General features: G+C 39.1%; 2 protein-coding genes across 5 annotated transcripts in view; one reads left to right on the top strand and one right to left on the bottom strand.

Annotated features, from left to right (window-relative positions):
* The window catches only part of jag1b (jagged canonical Notch ligand 1b), a 205194-nt gene extending 203768 nt beyond the window's left edge, over positions 1-1426 (bottom strand). Inside the window, exon 1 of the mRNA XM_042433053.1 lies at positions 1279-1426. The gene's annotated coding sequence lies outside the window, so the exon portion shown is untranslated. The remainder of the gene's footprint in view (positions 1-1278) is intronic.
* sptlc3 (serine palmitoyltransferase, long chain base subunit 3) lies at positions 221-23401 on the top strand. Of its 4 annotated transcripts, XM_042433060.1 has the most exons (13): positions 590-673; positions 853-916; positions 3124-3315; positions 4762-4916; positions 5921-6069; positions 9671-9795; positions 12302-12395; positions 14489-14594; positions 15907-16126; positions 18593-18719; positions 20627-20762; positions 22408-22537; positions 22667-23400. In XM_042433060.1, the coding sequence occupies exons 2-13, from the start codon at positions 878-880 to the stop codon at positions 22778-22780; spliced, it is 1587 nt and encodes a 528-aa protein (XP_042288994.1). In that variant the 5' UTR covers positions 590-673; positions 853-877; the 3' UTR covers positions 22781-23400. The 4 variants fall into 4 exon arrangements, with proteins under 4 accessions (XP_042288992.1, XP_042288994.1, XP_042288995.1 ...); XM_042433058.1 differs by lacking the exons at positions 590-673; positions 853-916 and adding an exon at positions 221-366 and having other exon boundaries at positions 22667-23401; XM_042433061.1 differs by lacking the exon at positions 853-916 and having other exon boundaries at positions 597-673.
* The last annotated feature ends 1762 nt before the right edge of the window (positions 23402-25163 follow it).

Raw genomic sequence — 25163 nt, 5'->3', positions numbered from 1 at the left:
TACAATGCTCCAAGCAAAGTTTCGTTTATGGGATAAAGAAGAAGTGAGTCGGCACATCTACACAATACCGAAACAATGAGATAACTGAAGTGTCACTTGTTGGAGAAGCGTTTAACACGAGCAATGTTCAAACACGGCAACAATTCAGAAGAGGCTGAACCGAACAGAAAGGAGGAAGTCACCTTTGTGAGTTCAGTAAAGCACAGCGGTTATATTACCTGACAGTCAAACAGAGGAGACAGTCGCTGCTGTGCCTTAAGAAATATGGCAAGAATAGCTGCTGACGGCAACTTAAAATCACATTTAAACCAGAATGGACTGAGATGTGAGGATATCAAGAAAAATGGCTATCACTACATGAGAGAGGTATGTCTGACAGCGACTGGAGGGTTTAAGATTTATTTACAAAAAAACACTGTGCACCAAATCATGCACCGTGAGTGCGCCTGCTTTACGGTGCTGGAGTCAGGTAGCTTGTTTTATCACTTTCCCAGAGAGATAGCCTTGAATCTGTGCACATGTATTTTATCAGGGGTCTTTACCTGAAACGACCTCCGTGACGTAGGCAAACTTTGTAACCCATGGAGACGGTTTCACAGACTATATATGAACCGAGAAAAATCAACACAATCAATAAATTAACTTACTTAAGTTACACTGTCTAAGCGTATAGGTACGTAAATATGTAATTTGTCATCTCCTATGTTTTGCACTAATTTTAGCACTTAATATTGAAGTTGTTTTGTAGTGCTATTTCGGCAAAGTTGCAAGTTATAAATATTTCAAATATACGATTTTTTTTAGCCTATTGTCGTTGTTTGGAGATTAGTTCATTTACATTTCCTTCAAAAGGGAGAATGTATGTAAACAGCCATATATGAGCGACCCCGCCCTGAAAGCAGGTTTTCTTGGTCAGGTGAGGAAATTGCTGTCGTGTGTTTTGCGATTTTGTTTATCTTTTTCTCTGTACGTTGCGTAATTTTGTTTGAATGCGTTAGATGTAGTATGTTTGTTCACCTGGCTTGTTCTGACTTGAGGCTACGACGCCAGTTCTTGTTTGTTTGTTTGTATGGTAATTTCATTTTGTAGTAAAATCAATCACAATTTTACTACACCACATAAAAAGCTGTAATAACTATTTATATCTGTTTCTCCTTGAGTTAGTCCAACAAATTAAGTGCTTTTTAAAGATATTGTTACGTTCAGATGGGTTAGCTAGTTTACATCCATGAAGCTAACCGTTAAATCACAGCCGTTGGGTGGTTCAACAACACTCACCGTTGCTTTTTCACATATCTAAAAGGCATTTTCTGTACAACTGGATCAATACATGTTCCGTCTGCTGCATTTTATATGCTTTTTTAATCCGCTATCGAAGCTGCAACTTTAATGCTGCCTGAAAAACCAAAAACCAAACAAAAATGGCAGCCGGAAGTGACATCTCTTTACTGGTCAAACATTTATTTCCATATTTAGTAATTCATAATTTTCTTGAGTTGTACAAAACAAAATGTCAATTCCAGCAATAAACAGTCCTATCTTGAGAATTGATTAAAATATTCGTTATTGTGCAAGCAGCAGTGTATATTTGTATTTTTGTTGCTCTAGATGGACAGAAATTACTGTGAATTGTGGAAATACCTTCATAAGAACCATAAGTATAATTGAAACATGCAGCAATTAATCTTTCATAAAAACAGATGTGTAGCGTTAGCTCGTTGACACCAGTACAAAAATCTGCTTAGCCCTTGTGAGGAACTGAGGCTCAGATGAATACTTAACATTGCTGTAATTTCTTGTGTAACAACTGACTGTTGCATCCATCCATCAGTTTGGTTAAAAATGTCCCCATCAACTGCAATGACAGCCAGGGAAACACCTTTCACAAGAAACATCATTTCTTAAAGGATACCCAATTTTTCAAGTGTGTCTTAAAACAATAGTCAGGTGTCCAAATGAACACTGAAAGAGATTTTCCTCACTGTAATCATTCCTTCTGTTCATACTGACTATTAAAAGATCCCCTTCAAAGGCGCTTTCAGTGTAAGTGGTGGGGGCATACAATGTACACACAGTCATTATGTGCAAAAATATATTTAAAAGTTTATCTGAAGCTTTAGCAATCTGAGTTAGTCATATCAAGTGGATATCTGCCACATTTCAGTCTTTTTAGCATCAAAGTCCCTCTTCGTGTTTTCTCAGACAGTGTCTCCCTGTTGAGCTGTGGTGGAAGTATAGAAACAAAAAGAGGGACTTTGGCACTAAGAAGACTGTAACGTTGAAAGATATCTACTTTATTTGACTTGTTTGGCTGAAGCTTCATATTAGCTTCAGATAAACTTTTAAATACATTTTTGCACAGAAGAAGGCTTGTGGATTTTGTTCCCTATCACTTGATGGGGGACACTGTAAGTGCATCATGAAGGGATCTTCTAATAGCCAGTATGAACAGGATGATTATGGCAAGAAAAACCTATTTTATTTTATTTTTTCATTTAAGTTATTGCTCTAACTGGCCACAATTTTACATACAGTTCTGTATAGAAAACAACTTCCCATAAACAATTATCAGGTTCACATACATAAATTAAGTGTGAATTGTTTTCTAATATTTTTCCTAGAAGGCATTTTAACATGTGACAGAAGGAATAACACAGGTGTAAATAATGAAATTGGCAATTGCTAAATCACCTGATTTGGTTTTGAGGGTCTTGATATTGCGCATCCCGGCTCTCTGTCACAATATCATGACTTACTGGGACACTCAAATAGAACAGAGTCATCATTATGTAATACTAACACTTGTGCTTTTTCTGCTCTGACAAGCCAAAATGTCTCCTGTGAAATGGGCTTATTATGTGAATGTTTACAGTATCATATGACAACATTTTTGCAGCATTCATTTAACTTAACATAACTACTAACTATAATATGTGTACTGTTTGTTTTTACTTCAGTTTTAAGTCAAGTCAGTACACCAGTAGAATGTCTCCTTTTAATCCAGGTTAATTGGTGCTATTACAGCTATTTGTTTGAAATCGAGCCACTTTTATTCAAATGGTATTGTTTTCTCTTGTCTCGTTTGCAATGTAAGACAGCTTATGTGGGCTTCTTGTTGTATAGAAAAATGGCCCAGGGACTGGAGTCGCCTCCAGGCAGCACAGGCAGGAGTCCTTTGAACAGGCGCCCATGTACGTGGCTGTCATGACATACCTGGGCTTTGGTATTGTCACCCTGTTTGGCTACCTCAGAGACTTCCTCAGAGCTGTGGGCTTAGAGAAGTGCCATGTCGCCCAGGAAAGAGAGGAACAGAAGGTTGGTAAAACATCCAATCATCACAGTCCTAGGCATACTGTGGGCATACGCACATACTGCAGACACACACATGCACACACAGACAGTTGGAATAGAGGAGCATGCATGCCTTGGGTGTCAACACATTTTGTTTTCCCCTAATTATTTCAATTTTTGCTCTTAAGCGCTCCCTCTGCCTTCTTCATTCGTGCTCCTCTGCACTTTAATGTTGCCATGGGTGAGACAGGACACCACAGAGAATATCTGTTGAAGACCTAATTAAATCTCCGAGGATTCAAGTTCCTTCTTTGTTACTGTGCTTCAGATTCTAGACAAGGCCTGAGCACTGCAACATAAGAGCCATTGTGTTGCCATAGTGCTTAAATCCAAAAAATTGCACTTAAGATATTGTAAGTTTGTGGTAATGATTTGTTCTGCACTGCTTGAATTAAAATAAGTAATGCTGTGAGCATGTTTTTGTTGCCATTTTGGTAAAGCGGTACAGGCAGAAAACAATAAAGCAGTATCTAGCAGGGAGGCAGTTTTCTTCCTGTGTTTGAGAATAGTCAATATGAAGTCAAGGGATGGAAAGTTTTACTGTATGAGGGCTCGGTCATGGTGGTGGCTTCACTGGATCAGACAGCATTGTTAACAGCATTGTTAACATTGTTGTTAGGGAATAATTCTTTCAATAATTATCATATTAATATTAACTAACATATAGTATGTATAAAGGCTACAGTAGATATAATTCTCCTATCAAGATAACAGTAAATGTGGTTTGAAGTCACCTATTCTATACTTTAGTTCAGAGGGGGACACAATAAAATGAACACATGTACAGTCTTGAAGAGTTTGAGCAAACACATATCATATACTTTACAATATGGTCTGTTTTTTTATGCAAGAGCTCCTAACTGAAAACTACTTTGAGAAGGTTGGAGAGAAAACAAGTACCTTTAAATCTCTATTACTTCAGGTTCAACATGGAACAAGATTTATTTTACATATTTATATTGGAGCCAGAGCAGACAAAGCCATCTTTTACTATAAAGGATGTGCAGAGTCATTTGATTTTTAAAACCACAATCATCTGTTGGTGAATTTCATCTCAATATAAAAATCTGATTTATAAGATATACTTGACACTAGTCCATTAGCGAAAAAGAATTCATATCATTGTGCTTGAAAGATGCCGTCTTGGAGAATATTATATGATATCACCGTTATGTTTTTGCCATTACATTTAATTCCATTTTAATGTGCTGTACCTGTGAAATCTGTCATCATCTAATCGGGGATGTTGCTTTGCTCTAGTCCTTGGAGACCTTTTAATGCAACCAGACAGTCCCATTTCCTGCTTTTTATTGTCTCCAAGGTTTCATCAGCAACCCACTTTACAAACACTCTTTAATGTCCTTCTACTGGCTTATTGTGTGTGTTGAATATGTTTGTCTCTGCTTTCAGGATTTCGTACCACTTTATCAAGATTTTGAGAACTTCTACACTCGAAACTTGTACATGAGGGTACGAGACAACTGGAACCGTCCCATATGCAGCCTGCCAGGACCTGTCTTTGACCTGATGGAGAGAGTTTCTGATGACTACAACTGGACATTCAGGTAATACCAGCTTTGATAGATTGGGCGAGCCATACTGTAGGCTTATGTTCATATATAAGAGTAAAGTTGAGAATTTAATTAATTTTAAAATGTTTTTGAATCCAGAAAGTATATTTAGACCGCTAGACTCTGTTACTTAATTGACTTGATCCATCTCTGTCAGCTAATGGACAAAGATTGAAACTTCAGCCTGTGAGTATGTGTCATCAACAAGGACATGTCAGTTTTTGGACCACAGTTGAGATTCCTCTGTGCTGCACAGCAGGGCCATGGAATATAACATGAATAGGAATATGAACAGAGCCATTGGGAGGGGATATGGCATAATGAATCAGGGAAGAGGGGTAAGCATGGATTACATGTTTAAAGAGGTTTAATGTGACTGGAAAAAAAAGTAGAAATGGGGCAGTCAGCTTGTCTTTTGTGTCAAAGTGTGGTGAATGGGTGAAGAGACATGCAGATAGATTTTGTTGTGGTTTACAGGTTTGCATGAGTTGTGAGGAGAACTAGGTCAGTTGATGAAATGGAAAAACAATTAAAACATTGATACTGATGTACAGGGAGGATGTAGACTCTTGACTTTACCTGAACTTGTATTATCCTGAGAAATTTGTTTTGGATGCTGCTATATTCACTACATATTTTTTTCTCCAGTTTATTCTCTATGGAGTTACGTTATGTATGTGCTTGCGTATTAGAAGGCAGCATAATCTATTGATTCTGGCTAAAATGAGTTGTGAATATTTGATTATGTTCTTCAAACGATCCAAGGAAATAAGAATAACAAACTCTACTGCAGTCACTCACTGGTGTTCCCTTTAAATAAACATTGTTATAATTGCACTTCTCATGAATAGAACTCCACTGATGACTTAACAAGTTTATAATTAGCTATTGTATTTAATTGAATGTTGATGGCTTTTTATACCATGTAATTAATTCTGTCAGTGCATGCAGAAAAAAATAGAAAGGCTAAGGGATTCCTAATGTTTACATGCTTGCAGATTAACTGGGAAGACGATACATAGTGTCATCAACATGGGCTCCTACAACTACCTCGGTTTTGCTGAGAACAACGCTGATTTCCTGAAAACTGTGGCAGACAAAATGCACCAGTATGGGGTTGGGGTTTGCAGCACAAGGCAGGAAATTGGTAAGTTTGTGGTCAATGTTTCGGTTGTACAGATATAAAAAGAAAATGTGTGCCACTTGTCCTATTGAGCTAGTTTCACATTTCTTATATGTACACCTATTTTAAGTCTGTGTCGGACCTTGTATAGGTCGAATATCAAACTGGAAAGGAAACTTTCCATCTCCCTCATCACATATGCCATCATTTATTATCTTTCTCGTGAATTATACTGCCTGCATGTTTAATTATCTTTCAGTGGCTGCAATGTAATATGAATTATTCACCCTTTGTTAAATTATGTAAAATCTGAGCATAAGCTGAGATCATTACACACTGGTCCACACTGAGCAGTGGGGAAATGATATCATAGTGAAATGTAACATTATGAAACACCCTGGACATTAGGCTGGATGCAAAAGGAATATGTGTGATGGAAGTGTCAGAACAGCAAGGATCAGAAAGTGGATCCCTGGCTTCAGATGAATTTTGAATGCTGTTTTATCTTCTGAACTTCAACCCTGTTTCTGATGGTGTCAAAGTGGACTATGTGTACCAGGATCTCATGTTCCAGCATCCCAGTGTTGCTTTAGTGAAATCTGATGATTGGCCATCAGCCTTCTGCTGATGGGTAAACATGTCAGAACTCACCAAGCAGGTCACGTGCTACACCAAGTCTTCTTGAGAAAAGTAGTTTATTTTCTCTCTATCAGTGATGTTTAGTTTATGGCACTTCTGACAGCACCGTGCTGTATATCTACTGAGAGCAGGCTAAGGTGAGCAGGTTCTGAGCAGGCTTAGTCGCTGCATAGTGTTGCATGATATCAGCAGTTTGACAAGACCAAAGAAAACCAGAGGAATTAAAGGGCATGTGATTATTAGTAATATGTATGTTTGTCAAAGTGCAAGTACACACCCCATGCTCCTCCACACTATCCATTATTCATTTATGTGATTTATTTATATGTTTATTTCTCTTTTAAAATGGGACTGTTTTTCACTGAGTTTGTAATCTGTGTTTCAGATGGCTCACTAAGAGGGTTAAGGAATAACAAGCATTTCTCCCATGAGACCTTATCAAGCATCAATTATTAAAAACCCCAGTGTGTCTGTAGGAGCAGTGACGCCATTATCACAAACGTTTTAGTTCACATTCAGGCATTTGTATTGGTCATACACAGAATTTTCATTTAAATCTTCAAAATCAAAATTTCCTTTTTGTTTTTATTGAATTTACTTGAAGCACTCAGTTTATTCAAAACAAAAATCTTTGTCTTTCATACTTCACTCTTGTCCGTGCCTCTTAAGTTCTCTTAAGATTAAAGTTATCTATTTGTGATGCACAGTTCCTTTTAAAATGTTTCAGTTAAAAAGTTAAAAGTTCAGTTCATAAAATGACCTGAAATTGTAAAACATTCTCCCATAACTACTACATGTATTTAAGTGCACAGAGTGCAATTTGAGGTGTTTTTCCATATATTATTTCATTGAATGGGCATGTGAAAGTAGATACAAAGTGCACTGAAAGCACGCCCTGTGAATAAACAGACATGTCAAACATTCATGGATTTGTATTAATGGATAGCTCACCGTTACCGCTTTCCTTGCAATCATTAACATACAGTAAATTAGATAATGATGTTAAGCATTCAAATGAATGACAAATTACCAAGAAATGTGTGGCTACCAAGCACACAGCAGTGGGTATTTCACTGCTATGTGTATAGTAATATAATAATGTAATAGGGCTCTTTGGCATGTTTACATGTTAAAGCTAAGCCATAAATGCTGTACTTGTCTGTTGAGACCACAGTCGAGGTTAGTGATAGAAATTATTAACTCTTCTAGGCTGTTTTATTTTCTTTTCTTGTTGTAAAAGCTTTGAAGAAAAACCTCAGTCATAGGTTTACAATGAAAGAACTGAATTAGCTTGGTGATTTGCAGAGACAGTTTTTATCTTCTCACCATTATAAGACTTTCCAACCTTGGGAATAGTCATATAGCTTTTTTGACAGCAAGCTTTGATAATTGTGGTAGAAAGAAGGTGACCTTGGTAATTCAGAAGACAGTTGAGCAGGTTTTATGAGATGCATATGACAGTGTAGGTATATTTTATTTCAGTTAACTCAAGTAAGCAAAGTGGTTGAAATCTAATAAAGACTCTGATCTCTCTTACCTGAAGAGTATCCAGACCCAGAGGAGAACGGCCCTATGAGGTTAGCATATCAATAAGGAGGCAGGACATGCCTATGAAGCCACGGCAAAGTAAAATGTTCTTTAAAGAGTGCAGACGCCAATGCAGTCTGATTAGAAAAGCTGCACATGCCAGCAGGGGCTGCGAGCCTGGGTGGTTGAGGAAATGTATGAATCGATTTGACTTGGTGCAAGGCCTGATGGAAAGCACCGAATGAGAAACACCATAAAGACAGAGCTGCTTCACTGCATTAGGTTTTTATACACATCACTCAATATCCATTTCCCAGTCCTTCCTGAAACATTCAGTCTGTTTGAACTTTCTAATGCCTGCTCGCTGTGGTTACTGATTGTTATTGAATTTGATTGTAATGATTAGTATGCAGTGTATAGGCAATTAATGCACCATTTCCTTATGTGGATGACTTTTTGTCACATCTCAAAACCACATTTTTATTTTTGTTTACATTGTTAATGGGTTAGTGTCAGGGTTAATGGTAAATTAATTAATGTTTCTTTTCAGCCTTTTTTTAAAATAACTAGCTAGGAATAGAAGTAAGTAAAAATCTTTTTCCTGACCTGTTTTGTATTCCTGCCATGGTGTTGGCAATTTTATCTTTACAGTAACAGTTTGTAGAATATTAAGAATGAAGGGGAGTGATATACTGTATGAATAAAACAGTTGTTAGCAGTCATTAATTGCATCACTGGTGAGTTGAAAGTATAGAATACTTACTCTATAGTAAGTATAGAGTGACTTTTGCCCAACAGTTTATTAAAATTTATTGAACTCATGTTATGATATATCACTACCATATAACCTCACCCAGAGCCAGCAGAAATAAAATACATTATATATATGAACCTTTCACTGCCTGCCTCTCTCGCTGTAGCTCACAATTATACCAGTAATTCTTTTTTTTTTATCAGCTAACCACAAGGGCAGTACCGAAAGCACCCTAGAGATACCCGAAAATCCCACTTTTATTGCACAAAATAGAAAAACACCATGTCAGGTGGCCGATTACAATCTGATCAATTTTCTAAATGAATTCTGGTCCCCGCCTGTCACATTGTGTTATAACCAACTGCCTCTGTCCCAAAATGTGCTGCAGAGGCATTTTAGACCTTGCAGGATCTGCCTTGATATTACCTGAGATGAAAAAGAGTAGTTGCACAGAATTACACATTTATCATATCTTGAATCTTTATAAATCTCTTCAAATCCCCAGAGAGTGAGAGGCACTGATACTGTGAGTGCTGGTGGTCCAACCCCCCCTGTATGCATTATATCAGGACGCATTAATGTCTGTCAAAACTTGTGACTGGGTTACTAAGACCAGAAAACCCAGAGACTCAAGGACTATTAGATCAACTAAAGGTACAGTGTTTTTGTCAGGGTGAGTTACCTTTTGTGATTTTTGTCATGTAGGTAACCTTAACATCCATGAAGAGCTGGAGCAACTAGTGGCCAGTTTCCTGAGAGTAGAGTCTTCTATGACTTTTGGGATGGGTTTTGCCACCAACTCGATGAACATTCCAGCACTTGTTGGGAAGGTACGTGATTTAACACACTAAATGCCACACAGCATACAAAGGAAACCCGACTTTATAAGGGAGCGTGTTTCACAGCGCAGAAGAAATTAATTTAATTAGCCTAGCTTTTGTTCTTCTCTTGCATATGGCCTAAATTAATGAGTAACAGTCAAGTAAACTCAGCTGCGAACAACTCCCGATCCACCCCTGTTAATTAAAATCATAATTAAACATTACAGTAGCCAGGAGGTTGAGACTCTGGGCATATATAGCTGCTTTCAGACACATAGACAAGGAAGGGCAGGTTTTGTTAAGAGCGCTACTCAAGGGTATGATTGCTCTGGCCTGTCGGCACACCAGCCTAGCTCACACAGACGGCCATGGGTTACCAGGGGCAACACACAGCATGAATATCTGTGATTGGACTGGACAGGAAGGAGGGGAGGTTGACTGTTTAAGTGATGAGACTGGGGTCGTTTATGCAGCTCAAGAGGTGCAGCAACCCTTTAGGCTGCAGCCCCCACAGTAACCCTGTAGGGGCTGGGGGTCAACCCACACTGCCAACTCTATCCTACAGGGACAGGCAGTGCCAGGATAGGCCTTGCTGTGAAGGCAGAGCTACATTAGAGTGACAGCTGCTGGTAGACCAGGGACCAGGCCAGCTGGACCCCAGGCCAAACCGAGGGTATCTGTCAGTGAGAGGGTGTCAACATACCCTCTACAAGAGTTCATTCAAACTAATGCAGTCAAACGCTTAGAGCTTCCATGTTAAATATGCTAATGTACGGGAGAGAATTTCATGGAACGGCTGAATTAATTTGCATTCTGATTTGTATGGAATATGAAGGACTCTGCTCTCCATTAAGAAAATTGTGATTTTTGCGTTGGTCGAAACTTCGTTGGACATGAAACAGATGAAAGGGGATTTACATATACAGTAAATACAACCAATTTAACGCAAAGAGGACCTAGATATAGGTGATTATGACTGAGCCATGGATGGGGGCGGGAAAAGGTGTGGGGTGACATATAATTGGCCAGGTGGATCCATTTTAGAGTGGCAACTAGGATACAGTATATTCTACAAGGCCACAGTACAAAAAGCACAAAGATATGTTGAAATACATTAAAAAACAGCAATCTCTCAAATGATAAAGTAAGTTGGTAGCAGGCACTGTTCCAATTCTCATCTATATATTGTGAACACTATAAAGTGTTCACTTTAGAAGCTAATTATTTTATTCAATCCCAAGGTAGCATCTGATTGGTCCACTCAATTTGGAACATGATCATATACCATCTATGTAGATTTCATTATCATATTAATATACTGTATGTATTCATATTTTAAAGAGGAATTCCACCAGTTTTACACATCAGTGCTTACAGGTTTTTGGCAGTACTGCTGCATGTGCTCCAGAGGGAGCTGCACGAAATCTGATGAACTGCCTCAAGTGTTGTCACGTGAGTCAGCGTGGGTTGGGGCTGAAGTCTACACATATGAAAATGACAAATTCTGGGTTTGTAAAGTTAGAAAGAAGTGAAGTTACCAGATCTCTGTCGCTCTTCATTTCTGCTTGTGGATAGCATCCCAAGGCTACACTAGCCACTACTAGCATAACACCTGAATCTGTACAGTCAAGTGAATCAAGTCGAGTTGCACTAGGTGATGTAGGTTCCAGGTTTTGACAAGGAAGAAGAATGCATGGGATAAAAAGACAATATCTCTGGTTCTGCTCATAGACTGTAAGAAATAATGGATGCAGCTATCATTAAAACAAAATGTACTTACTGGAAAAACATTCAATTCCTTAGAGGGTCTGTTAGCACAACAGAACGCTGAGCAAGACTTTTTTAGGCCACCAAAATATTACAATTTTCTTTCATGAACTGAAAACACACTGAAATAGTGACGGCAATGCCTATACTTGCCATGGTTACGTTACCTAACCAACGTTGTCGCTGTGGCAGCGACTTGTCAATCACAACGTAGCCAAGCCCTAAAGCATGCCCTGCTTTATCGTCAAATTTAAATTATAAGGGACCATAATTTACAAAATGAGCATCTTGCTGTATTGAAGAGGACTTGAAACTAGTGATTTGAAACCATAAACTCATCAAGAAAATGTTTACTGAAGTAATAAATCAAGTGAAAAGTAGGGTCATTTCCCCTTAGACTTTCATGCAATCGGATTTCTTTTTTGAGCCAGTGGAGTCGCCCCCGCTGGCCATTAGAGAGAATACAGGTTGAAGGCACTTGGCATTGGCTTCACTTTTCAGGCCTGGAACTACAAGCTTGGTTCTGCTGCTTTGATTTTGATCCTTTTTTGTCCATCGTGGTCCAACAATGTTACAGGAGGACAATGCTAAATTGGTGGAAGTCTCTTTTAAGTTTTTTTTTGTTTGTTTTTTGCTGTTTTGTTTTTGCTTGTTTTGAGGTTTTTTTTAAATGCAGGTACATGTGTGTCAGCTATTACACTGGAATTTAAAAATTTGAATAATGTCTTTTCTCTTTGCTGATTTCCAGGGCTGTTTGATACTGAGTGACGAGCTCAATCACACCTCTCTCATCTTAGGGGCTAGACTCTCAGGAGCGACCATCCGTGTGTTCAAACACAACAGTGAGTCCAGTTGCTATTTTATCTGAGCATGAGCCATAGCGATTCTGCCTGATAACAATACAAATAAAGCAATAAAGCATTACCTAAACCTAGGTTTGGTTTTCTGTGTGTACAGCCACCACTGCTCACCCTACCCAGTTTTTCTTCTATTCATTCCAAACTATCGGTGCTGTGAAAAACACACTACTTTCTGTGCGGTACAGGATTTGCCTTAGGAACGACCTACTTAACATTCTGTGTTTAGAGCAGCAAATGTAAAAGCTTTAATGCAATGAGTTCAGTTTACTGTCATGACTGTGTTTATCCATCAGCAGCAGAGCAGCAAAACAGAAGTTTATTTGTATGAAAATGTCATCTTATTTAAACTATCTGTCCTCTATTACACTGTCAAATTACATACTGTCAATAAGGGAGAATTACTAAGCATGAGTGATACAATGTTCATTTTGCTTACATTAGGATTATCCCCTGTTCTTTCAGGAGACAGGACAAATGAGCCAGTCCTCTGGCAGCAAATGTGTCCTGACAGGTACAAGCAGAGTCAGTTATGGGTCCTCCAAGCAAATCCCAGAGGCTAGTCTAAAGGCAAAGAGCCCTCAGGCACCTGAGCAGCTGACCCCTCCCTGCCTCTATACCTCCTGCACCAGACACTCTGACAGCTCAAACACTCCTTTATTGGTAGAGGGCCAATATTTACAAAGAGGGTTATACCAGTTAGCCTAGCCACAACAATAGATATTTTTTTTAAAAAGTAAAGTGATGTTTTATAGTGATATTTATCGATGTAACCTCCATCTAAAATTTCTAAGATCCCTTGTATATATTTGACATGCTTGAGGTGTTAAGTGGCTCATCTTGCATAGAGGTGGAATTACCATACCAGAGAGTAGATAAACTGGTCTGTCCAGTCTGGCATTGTCAGGCTTGTCTGGTGAAAATATTTCAAATAGTCATAGCTAAAGGGTGCTCTGTTTGAAAGTTTGCATTCTTATTCGTTCAAATAATAAAATGTCTGAGTTGGAAGGTTAGGTTTTTGTTTATAAGCTAGTAACATTTTTGCATACTGGAGGTCAGTGCAAAGATAAGATAATTGTATGAATATCCACCATGCACGCTTCACTTGAGGAAGCAAAGACTACCATCCTCCTCATCACGGTCATACAGTATCTCATATCAGGCTGTGGCTTATCTTAAATCAGCGCTTAACTGTGAAATAATTTTTTCCCCCATTCTTGTCTGTGCTCAGAGCAAGCCACTGTAAATTCATCTGCTTTCCTTATTGTTGAGACTGGTAACATTAGATGTACTCTGCACTGTTGAGCTCCAGGAAGTGATTTTTATCAGATGAGCATCTGCTGCCTCTTAACTAAACCTGTTTTTGTGCTGCGGCAGAGATATCAATCATCTATGACACATTATTGGCTATGACAGGTTTACTCGCTGCTCAGCTGAAAATGGTTGGATTGCAGTCATACTTTGAATAACGCTCCACATTAACTAAAGCTATTCAATACTGCCATCTGGTGTGCAGCAGAAGGTAATGATCATTAATAGTATCACATTTAACCCGTTAAAAACTATAAATGCTACTGGGATATGACTTTACTGAAGCCAAAATTTCAGTAAGAATTCTAAGCAACTATGCAGACTGCAATGAAGAGACCTTTGGCCAAACTCATATTTAGCTCAGTTAGTAATCCCCTCTGATACAGACTTTGCAGGTGTTCATTAGCATCAGGCAGCAGAGTCTGTAGTTTGTGAAAGGTGTTTCTGGCAGATAAAATAGTACCTTGTGTACTCTGTGAATTGCCCTGCCCTGTGGAAATGATTCTATTCACTGTTGTTTGCTTTTAGCCAGTGATTTTGCAAGTCATGATTTGATTATTGCCACAGTCTGTATACTGTCTATGTACATATAAATGGTAAGTGTTGTGTGCTTTTATAACGCAAACCTAAAATATTATAAACATCAGTGTGCTATGAGCTTTATCTGTCTTTTCATAAGGTTTTGGGGTTGGATTGTTGAGTTTCTTCATCTCTCGCCCTTGCTGTCTTTCTCTTTTTGTATCTGTGTCTGTATGTATGTGTGTCAGACATGCACAGTCTGGAGAAGATGCTAAGAGAGGCGGTTTGCTCAGGGCAGCCTCGGACTCACAGACCCTGGAAGAAGATCCTCATCATGGTGGAAGGCATCTATAGGTCAGCTGTCATTACACAACACGCACACATAACTCACACACATATCTGGGGTCAGAAGATATATTGTATCAATCTTTTTAAGTACAGGCTTCCAGGTGGTCTTTAGCAGAGGTTTGCACAGCCAGATTCAGACTCTGCTCAGGTAGGAATCTTAATTTGTAACCTGAGAGCTTTCTCTGTGTTAAGCAATCCCTATAAGGGTCTCTGTTTCAATTGCTTCCCTTTCTACCCTTGAATATTGGATAGTGTGTGTGTGTGCTTGTGTGTATATGTGTGTGTGTGTGTGTGTGGTTGGGTACCGTTTGATTACTGGAGAGAGGAGAAAGGTATTGTGTGTCTCTCCTGGCAGTGAGCTATCCTGAGTCTTAGTGACCCTCTCCATCTGCTCATTAGCTCCAAATCAAGGCCAAATGGAGCCACAGAGATTGACTTGGCTACACCCCCAGCTCCAACTGTTTATCACAGCCATTTTCTTTTCTCCTCTCTTGCCTCTTTTTGCCCTCAGTTGCATTTCAGAACTAAAACATAACATATTCTTAGTGCTTTTAGTAAACATGTTGTTTTTCCTCAACATATTTATTCAATTACTTAATTGTTTTATGACAACCGTCTTATTGAACAAGGAGGAAAACCTTGAACATGGCCATCAGTTGGTATTAATATAATAATTAGTTCCACATCCATCCTGGTAATGTGAGAGACAACTTAATTGCACATCATCAAACAGGCTTTATCAGGCAATAATGTCTAATGTCAGGCTCAGACATTAGCGAGATGCCGCTTTTCAGTACAACACTGAAAGAACTAATGCTCCATCTATCGCCTCCCCGGTAACATCAAAAGGCTCGGATAAAGAGTAAGCATGCTTTAGCATTATCCTGGGCCTGCCTTTGATGTCCACATCAGTCCTGGTGAAACCCTGTCTTATGTCATTTGGACTGCAGACATTCTCATCCATAGCAAGGATAGCAGGTCTGGGATTGCTCCATTCCTCCCGCCATATACTCACTCATGCTGTCTATTTGTAACCTTAAAAGGCTTGCATCAGAAGGGAGGAAGAGATTGGAGAGAGGTGGGGGTAAAATGAAAGAGGCCTGCAAAAAGATTCTTGGAAGGTTGGGATATGTGAAATTATGTAATATGCAATTACAGATGTACAGATGCTCTGCAGTGGATGAAGTGAGGTTGAGGTCAGATTATTTTTCTTTTCAGTAATCATTTTAAGAGTTTAGTTTATAATTGATTTAATGTGTGTGTTCATGTTGTTCTTGTTGTAACTTTATTCTTTCTTTGTGTGATTCTTTGTCATTAGCATGGAGGGCTCAGTGGTGCGACTTCCTGAGATCATCGCTCTGAAGAAAAAGTATAAAGCATATCTGTACTTGGATGAGGCCCACAGCATTGGAGCAGTGGGACCTACAGGGAGGGGCGTGACCGAGCTGTTTGATGTGAACCCAGCTGATGTGGATGTGATGATGGGCACCTTCACCAAGAGCTTTGGGGCTGCTGGAGGCTACATCGCAGGGAAAAAGGTTGCTGTCGATCTTTGAATTCTCTGTTTCAGTTTTCTCTGCATTCGTTTTCATTTGTAATCAATATTAATACACTAATATAACAATTTTGTCTTACTGAACATATCCAAATCCCTTTTTTATTAGTTTGTTGTTTTTGATCAAAGAATTTCTTTCTGTACTTAATTTTCTTCTAAAATCAAATAAAACATACGTGGGTTTAACAGGCAATAAAGGTCCTTAACCGGAACACTACTGGGAAAGTCACAGCATGACTTAACACACCGGATACACTGTCTTGATGCAACAGCACAACAGCTGATAGAAGAGGCAGTGTATTTGCTTTGGGGTTTTTTTTTTCAACTATAACAGCAGTGCGCTGTTACACTTAACAACTCTGCCTGTTTTAAATTATAATACCATCCATCATCACTGTTTTCATTTCCCTTCATATCACCAGGTCATAGTATACACATAAGAGACTTAACTTACAAACACTGCTGTCAACCTGTTGATTCTCCTGTCAGGCAGAAACTAGTCTGGTTGCTATGCGGTTCATTAAAAGTAATTCTCCTGGACCTGAACTGGGTCAAGATAAATGTCAAGATATGCTGTGTGTAGATGGGATTAATCCCACTGAATCAATTCTAATAGCCTTGGGTAAGTTGTCAGTCTCAGGAAACCAAATAAAAAAGATGACTTTGATACTTTCCGGTCATTGTTCAAACAATCTGGCAACGATTGTCTGTGTAACAACATTAAGCCATTTTGCTCGAAAGCAGGTTAAAACACATCATGAAAAGTATGTTTAAAAACTAATTAACCCAGGTCTGTTTTTCAAGACATATGCGATTTAGCCATACACACTCCATCACATGTCTTCCTTGAAGCTCTCACATGTCCAACAAATGTTCACTAGGCTGTGACTCTGGGCCTTTGTAATTCCTTTTTACTCCATTAAAAAGTACACTTTAGTACATAACCACACCGGTTTTGCAGCAGTTGATTAGAAAGCAACAGAGGAAACGGCCATGTTGTTTGAATTAGGTATTCAGAGAGGGACCCTTCCTGCCTTATGTTGGCTCGGCCCTGCTCTGCCATAATAAGAAGGTAAAGCTGGCAGAGGGCCAGCCCCTTCTTGTGGCAGGCGTCGGAACTGTGCTCCAGATTTAACAGGATGGCCTTTAACAAGCATGATAATGTTTGAAGTATGAACACTCTGCCTGATTTGACAGCTGGCTGTAGTAAACTCCTGAAAGAAACAGGCAGGAAAAGAGAGAAAGCCTTTAGATTTGATGTATTTGTTGTTGTGGTGAAAGCCCCCAAATCCTACATTAAATGGATTTGCGTTGCCCGACAAAAGACTGCAGATGTGTTCTGGAAAACAGTCATGTTATAGCTATTTTATGAGTGTACCAAAAATAAATACACTCCAAGCTCCTTCTAATTCACTTCAACCTTGCATGAAGGAAGTTTTGTTCATTAACCATTTATCCAAAAACTTGGATGGCATTCAAATTAGGTTATCATATATATCCGTTTAAGGACCATGTGTGTGTGTGTGCTGCCCTGGCACTGCTCCTACTCTGTGGCATTGTGGACATGTATCGCCACATCAGTACTGCGGCCGCCATGTGGCTGCGGAAACACTCTGAGCTGTCACTCCACGCCCCAGACGTGAGATGGATTTCGGACATGTTCTCTTAACTGGTTTATCTTGGTCGCACCAAAATCCTGCGGGGCCCTAAAGCGGTGAAAATCCCCCGCCTTAAGTGAAAACAGATGTCAGGTTGTTTCAGGGCTCTTACGTTTAAGCATTTCTCCTAAAATCCCTTCCCCTTACAGTATGTGTGTGAGGAAGCCACAGCCACCGCCCAGTAGGGACAGATGGCGGTGAGTGGAAATGGTGGCCAGACAGCATCTCCAGCTACGTATCATCACCCCACACCCGCTGGCCACCACTCAGCCACCGAGCAGCAGCCCATCAAAGCTCCAGGCCCGCTCCAACCTCAGACCACTTACACACACACACACACATGCTCTAGGGACCCATGACTGAATCAATTTCTTGAAATCTTGCTCTTCTCTTGACTACCACTAGCAGAATTAATCTCCCGCTGACATTTAGGAATAATGAGCATGACAGTCCTCATTATGGCTCATTGCAGTATGGGTTCTTTCTCAAATTAGTGCGCTGGCTCCCTCAGAGCAGAGAGCAGGAAAGGATCCAAAGCTATTCTAAAGTCAATGCCAAATAGTCATAGTGACAGAGAAATGACTTGAGGTATTTTAATTGATTCTCAGGTGTTGACTATACATGAGCTCTCTCTAGTGGTCCTAGAAGAAAAGTGCAGGGCCTCACGTCTTTCCTAGAAAATATGAAATCAAAAGTTTATTGTTATATTGTTTTTCTATTTATGAAAAAAAAATGACAGTAGACATATTGTGTACAGTATCTGTGTTGATTATCTGTGTCCTATGTTACAGGGGCTGGTAGACTACCTGCGCAGCCATTCTCATAGTGGAGTATACGCCTCGGCCATGTCTCCTCCTGTCACTGAGCAGATCATACGTGCCATGAAGTGCATCATGGGAAAAGACGGGAGCTCAGAGGGTGAGTATGTCAGCGCACGGGGTCTCCTTCCAAGTGAATGTCATTCTCAATCTCAATCTCATTATCCATATACTCGTCAAACCTGATGTTCTCTGCTTAGACAAATATTATGTCTGTCTTATAAAAAATTTTACACCTTTTTATAATTTTTATGGAAACAATAGCAAACCAAATCCAGAGGACAGTACCAATGTTAACATTAGGAGTAACTCCAGACCTGCAGGGAAAGACAAACAGCTGCTTGGTCAGAAAATATGGTAGCAATTACTGGGGTCTGCAGCGGTAGAAAGAGGGGGGACGTGCAGTCCCTGAGCACACGTGACCCTAACGTGGAGGAAATCATTTTCATGTGTGTTGTGAGGAACCGTGTACCTCTGAGAAGTTTCTGCTTTAATGGCATCAGACACTAGGGCAGGGAAGTAGTCATTACCAGACCAGTTGCACTACCGCCAATGCAATTCTTGTTGAGTTATTGTACTTGTAGCTGTGGTGGTAGTGGGAGTTAGTACACATAGTGGTGGTTGTAGTAGTAGTGACTCTGAAAATTCACACTAAGGGCAAAGGTCACAGTTAAGGAGCAAAAACAGGCCTATGCAACAGGAAAACACGCAAAAAAACTGTCAGTAAAACATGTGGCATTATACAAAATTACAGAACATGTCTATCTTAGAGCGCTGTAATGGTATAATCACTCCAAGGTCTAAAGCCTGGTGTGTTGTTGTGTTGGCGGTTGAGGTATATTGTACTTTCATGCAGAGATGAGTAACTTCCTCATCTGGCTCTGAACCAGACATGCTTTGCGTCTGACGTAGCCCAATGAAATAGGTGTTGTGGAGAAATGAGTTTTGACCTGTCTTATAGAGGGAAGGGAACACTGCAGTCTTTCAAAACATCAGCTCCAGTGTCCATCAGAACACTATTAACGCACGCTGTGGCAAGAAACGTCAAATGATCTTAGTGTATATGCCATATTTGTTTTTATTCCTCTTCCTCTCCGTCTTGCTCTGCCTCCCTCATCTTTCTCTCTAATGTAGAATTTCACACTTTAAGGCAAACTGGTGGCAACAGCTCTGAAATAGGGAAAACCTCTGACAGACAGCAACATCCACACATTCTCACCTACACTTATGATTCCTGTGTCTGGCAGCATGTTTTTGACCTCCATGCCCTCTCTCTTTGCAGAGAGGAACAATTTACAAAATGGGGCCTGTGCTTTTTGGCAGATGCCCGAATGTTATGGGTTTTTTTTTCCTTCACTGGCTCTCTCTGCTGAGATAAGGGGATTTAAAGTGCTCTCTTACATCCCTTTGAAAGAACTGCCAATCTGTTCCCAGGTAATCAGAGGGAAACAGAGCTGTGTTCCAAGGCCAGGCCATGCCAAACTCTGCTGCAGCCACGGAGCAACCTGGCTCCCCAGCGATTCACATCGTTAGGGCACACAGGGGGTTAGCAGAGTGCTCCGCCTCTGCTGCCTTTGATTAGTTTTCTAATACGTTTATCTGAAATACATGCAATACTTAAGTATGATTTGTATTCAGTTTCAGTCATGGCTACGCTCCAGTGGCAACCTAGAGTCACTCATTTTGTGCGAAATCCATCGTATCCAATTTGCGAGCCCTCATTTTGGCAACATGCAAGTGCGTACGCCATGCCGTCAGGCGGACAAAACTGAACCATCTGCTGCTGCAGCTGAGTTGTAATCATACGCAAGCTCATAGTGGAGGCTGGAATGGCCCAGATGGAGGTGCAGGACTCAGGATGAGATGGCCCTCCAAAGAACTCACACTACATTAGCTACTACCAACAGGTGATGTCCCCCTCTGCAGGGGGCAGTGGAAATATGCAAAAGAGCAGTGACTTGGTGCTTCACTTATGTACATCTGGTGGTGTCCTTGTTTTAATTGTAGGTATTAGACGGATCCGCCAACTGGCAGAGAACACCAGATACTTCAGGGCCAGACTGAAGGAGATGGGCTTCATCATCTACGGCAATGATGACTCACCTGTGGTTCCAATCCTGCTCTACATGCCAGGCAAAGTGGTGTAAGTACGCTTAAACTCTCACCACACTGGCACAGGATTGACAGATACATTTGCCTCTTTTGGAGGAGAGTATGAATATTGTCATATTAATTGTGCATAACCAAATTTTGAAACAATAAATTTTAACTTCATTGTCCCTCGTTATCACAAGCAATTTCAGGCCAGGTCACCATGGTATCATGTCTAAGTGATTTGAATGGCCGATAATATTACACACTCCAAAGTTTACATGAATCAGTGGTGTAGACTGTGTCCATGTAGACTGGTATCTGTGACTACTTAAGAGAAAACATCAGGTACTGGTTACGCATAACCCAGGACTGTTTCAGCCACTCAGGTATAATCAATTGGGTATTAAGTGTCTTTCAATGCTCATCACTATTAATACGCATGAAAAGTCCAAACCATTCAGCAATTGCCACAATCAGAAGTGACTCTAGTATATGATTACAGTAGTGCAGTAGGAATGATGGGTTCAATAAAATAATACATAATTAGTTATATGTAATTATTTTAATGGGCATTTTTCAAAACAGGCATTTCTAACCTAATTCCAGGGTTCATTTTCTTTTCTTTTCAAGATACATTTTAAAGACAATTTCATGAGGAGTAACAGTCTGGTACCCACTGTACTATTATTAAATATTGTAATGAAATATGTATTAAAATTACATATGTCCATATACTTACTTTCTTGTTTGTCCTTGTGACATTAAAGATGCTGGTGCTGGCTTAAGTTTTTGCAGCAGCATCATCGGTGTGAAAAAATGTACACACTGTGCTATGATATAGGGCTAAATGGATGCATCAATATAATTTAACACATGCAAAACACTTCATATATACAAAAGTTTTTTCTTCTTTGCGATGCTGTGTCAGAGTCACCAAACCTTTTCCAGAACATATGTTTATGGTCTGAACTCTCCCAACCGTCCACTTCCCCACAAAATTGGGGATCATTTACTGCTTGGCCTCATCAATGTTAAAGTCATCAGACATGTTTTTATTGTTCTCAAATTGTGAGTTATGTGTTCTTTTTAATTCATCATATTTTGTAGAAATTATCACACGTCATTCATACCACAACACATTCAAACTACATAATTAAAGGTTTGAAAGGGCCAGAAGCAGCAACATTTCTCATGACTTACTGCTGAGGATAAGCAGCAAATTTTTTCTCATTCTGATGTGGCTTTTGCACATTTTGGAGAATTCAAACCTTAAAATGTAAAAAAAAAAAAAAAAAGTTTTGTATTTCATAGATAATTTGTCCATCTCTGTCCTGATTCCATTCTCTAGACAGTGAAACAGTGACACTGTACAGACGCTGGTGCAATGATTCACACCAGCAACTTTACAGGCTCATAGTTTCACTGTTGTTGGTGAGAGATGAAATTTTGTCCTAAAGTTTTGTAATTGTGAAAAGATAACAACAGAAGTAAATAATCATAGTGCCACATATTATTAGAAGTTGATGTTCAGGAAATTTAAATTCAGTTATTTCAAGGAGTATCATCTGATAACAAACATTACACTGCATTTCCTTGAGTCAGAGAAACCCTTATTTAAAACTTGTAAAAACTACAGTCTTTTGTCTTCTGTGTAAAAAAATGGTAGTCGTGTTTGTTTTTCTGTCACTATCCAGGGCTTTTTCTCGAGAAATGCTGGAGAGGAAAATTGGTGTAGTTGTAGTCGGCTTTCCAGCCACGCCGATTACAGAAGCCCGAGCTCGTTTCTGTGTGTCTGCAGCACACACCAGAGCCATGCTGGACCAGGTACACACACACAGTACAGATACACAAATTTACCAACATTCACTTTTTTCATATTCCTCTCTAAGTCTTTGCAGAGTATTTTTTCATTTAAATCAAACACACATTCTGAGACTATTCTTTTGTCCTCAGGTGCTGCACCATCTGAACGAAGTGGGAGACGCTCTCTGTCTGAAGTTCTCACGACAGAAATATTCCTCCTGTCCTGACCTCTATGATGAGACAGACTTTGAGCTGGACAGCTGATATGACCCTTGACACCTTCACTTCACAGTGTCAAAACTAAGTCTAAGTGTCCACGCCACAGCAGACCCATAAACGCACAATGTTGAGTAACACCCACGTCTCACAGCAGAAGAAGGGCCAAATGTTTGGCAGCTGCTTTTTTTATATGTTTGTAAAACATTGTGATTTAATAGAACACTTACTTGTGCTTCTTAACAAGGTAAATTATATGAACTCATGAGAGTATGAAATACTTTATTTCTAAATAAATTTATTTGTGAATACATAAATGGAGTTATTGCACATGCCTGGCTGGATTGGTCTCAAACTCAAGTATGCTGTAAAATACAATATATTGAGTCAGACGAGTTTTTATTGTGAGACAAGTCACATAGTGTTAGTTCAGTTAGAAAGTTCAGTTTCTCTGCACTCTTTTGAAGACATCTTTTTAAATTTAGATTTAAAAAAGGGGTCATATCATTTCACACTTTTATTCTAAGTACTGTCTATATTTGGATATGCAAAACCTTTTTTATGAAAGCATTTTTTGCCTCATAAATTGACACCACTTATTTATAAAAATGGTTGTAGTAATTTTAAAGAGAATATAACATATAACATGCATTGCTAATATTTTGAGTGCTGATTTATATCTATATTATTTTTCAAATAAAACACATATACAGCACATGGAAGCTTCCTGAATGTGTTTTGGATTAGGAAGGGTCATTAATTATCCAAAGAGTAGGCTTCTAAAGCTCCTGAAGCTTTCCTTTGAAACTGACACATGATTATTTACACTATATTCATGGCTGAACTGATTGAGCAAAAAATGACAAAGATGCCTTGATTGCGTTCCATCATGAGCTGTTCTTATAAAAATCTTCTCAGTCTAATAGCGCTTTCATCTCCACAGTAAATGATAACCTTCCTGTAAATAATAGATCACGCAGCAATTACTTCTTTGACATGCAATTAAATCTCAACAACCCCCGTGCAGTATAAAAAAGGTGTTATGGCTTGTTTTGTGGTGAGACTAGCTCATATTCACCAAGTCTTAACAGCTCAATTATTGATGTTTTAAAGACCTGCTGTTCTCTTTCACGCACAAACTGCATAACAGTTGTGAAGGTAAGCATGCAGAGTATGCAGCACCTGAGCCAACAGAAACCAAACCCAGCAATTAGCACTGAACTCAAAATTCCCGTGGTATGGGGTAATCATTTGATTAACACAGGAAGGATTATAGATGGATGATAAATGTGTTTTCACAATGTGTCAAAATTGGGTCTAGTCGACACTTGTTTACCCTCGGGGCATCACTGTGTTTATGTTTTTTCCTCCATATAAACAACATAGTGATAACCTTTTACAAGATGGAATAAAAATACAATATTCAGTCCTTGGGGAAAAAAACATGAACTGCAAACAGACACAGCAGAAAGAAAGTTTAGAGAAGTTAAAGTAAAGAAAAAAAACACTTTTCCCCCTAAAGGAGAAAGCAATTGAAATCTGCTCTATACTGGATCACTTTGTTCTGTAAGTAAATATTCACATCTGGCTCCTATAGCCAGAAACAATAGAAAACAGTTTCTTTAATCCTCAAATCTGTGATGTCATACCAGTGTACTGTTTCATAAAGATCTGGAAGAGATGGGCCTCAGATTTTACACCGGGATATCTGTTATTAATTTGTATTTACTTTCACCTTTAGTCTAAATGTGACCGTTGTTAAATTTATTGAGGATTTACAGCAGAAAACAGGTGTGTGTAAAGAGACATTTAAAGCTTGAATTCTCTCAAAAAATAACTCGTCACAGACATGGAGCGTTCAAACACTGAGCTCTATTGTGATTATGCAGAAAGGCAAACTCTAACTTGCAGAGACTTACCAGTCACATTTTTGCACATAACATTTGCACAGCAGGGAAAATGCTTGTATGAAACTCATATTTGATAATGAAGCTAAGCTCAAAGAAGACATTGTTTTATATGTTTTTTTTTTACTGAACAGTATTTTGCTTTGGACAATACTCAGAGTTATCATGTAAGTAACTGAATCACAGTAACTTCTGGAAGACACATTTATATGGAGCATCTGATGGAAGTCTTACTGTATATAACACTAAACCTGAAAAAATATGGTAATGTATGAGTGTCTGTGAGAAAGAGATTTATAGCAATACATTGTTCAGTGTGTAATTGTTCCTCTTTGGATATAGCAAGAAATGAAAGCAAACTGTGGTTGTCAGCAGATACAACGCTGACAAGCTTGGTTACATACAAGTGCAGACCCTTCATATCACAGCCATTACAATGACAGTTAACACATTTTTTTAGTCTTTTTCCTGGCAAAAAAAAATCAAAATGATCAATCCTGTTCGGGCATTGAAAAGAAAATGTT

This window comes from Thunnus maccoyii, chromosome 14 (assembly GCF_910596095.1).
Source record: "Thunnus maccoyii chromosome 14, fThuMac1.1, whole genome shotgun sequence".
Taxonomy (NCBI): Eukaryota; Metazoa; Chordata; class Actinopteri; order Scombriformes; family Scombridae; genus Thunnus; species Thunnus maccoyii.
The sequence above is the reverse complement of the archived record's forward strand: the minus strand, read 5'-3'. Positions and strand labels throughout refer to the sequence as shown.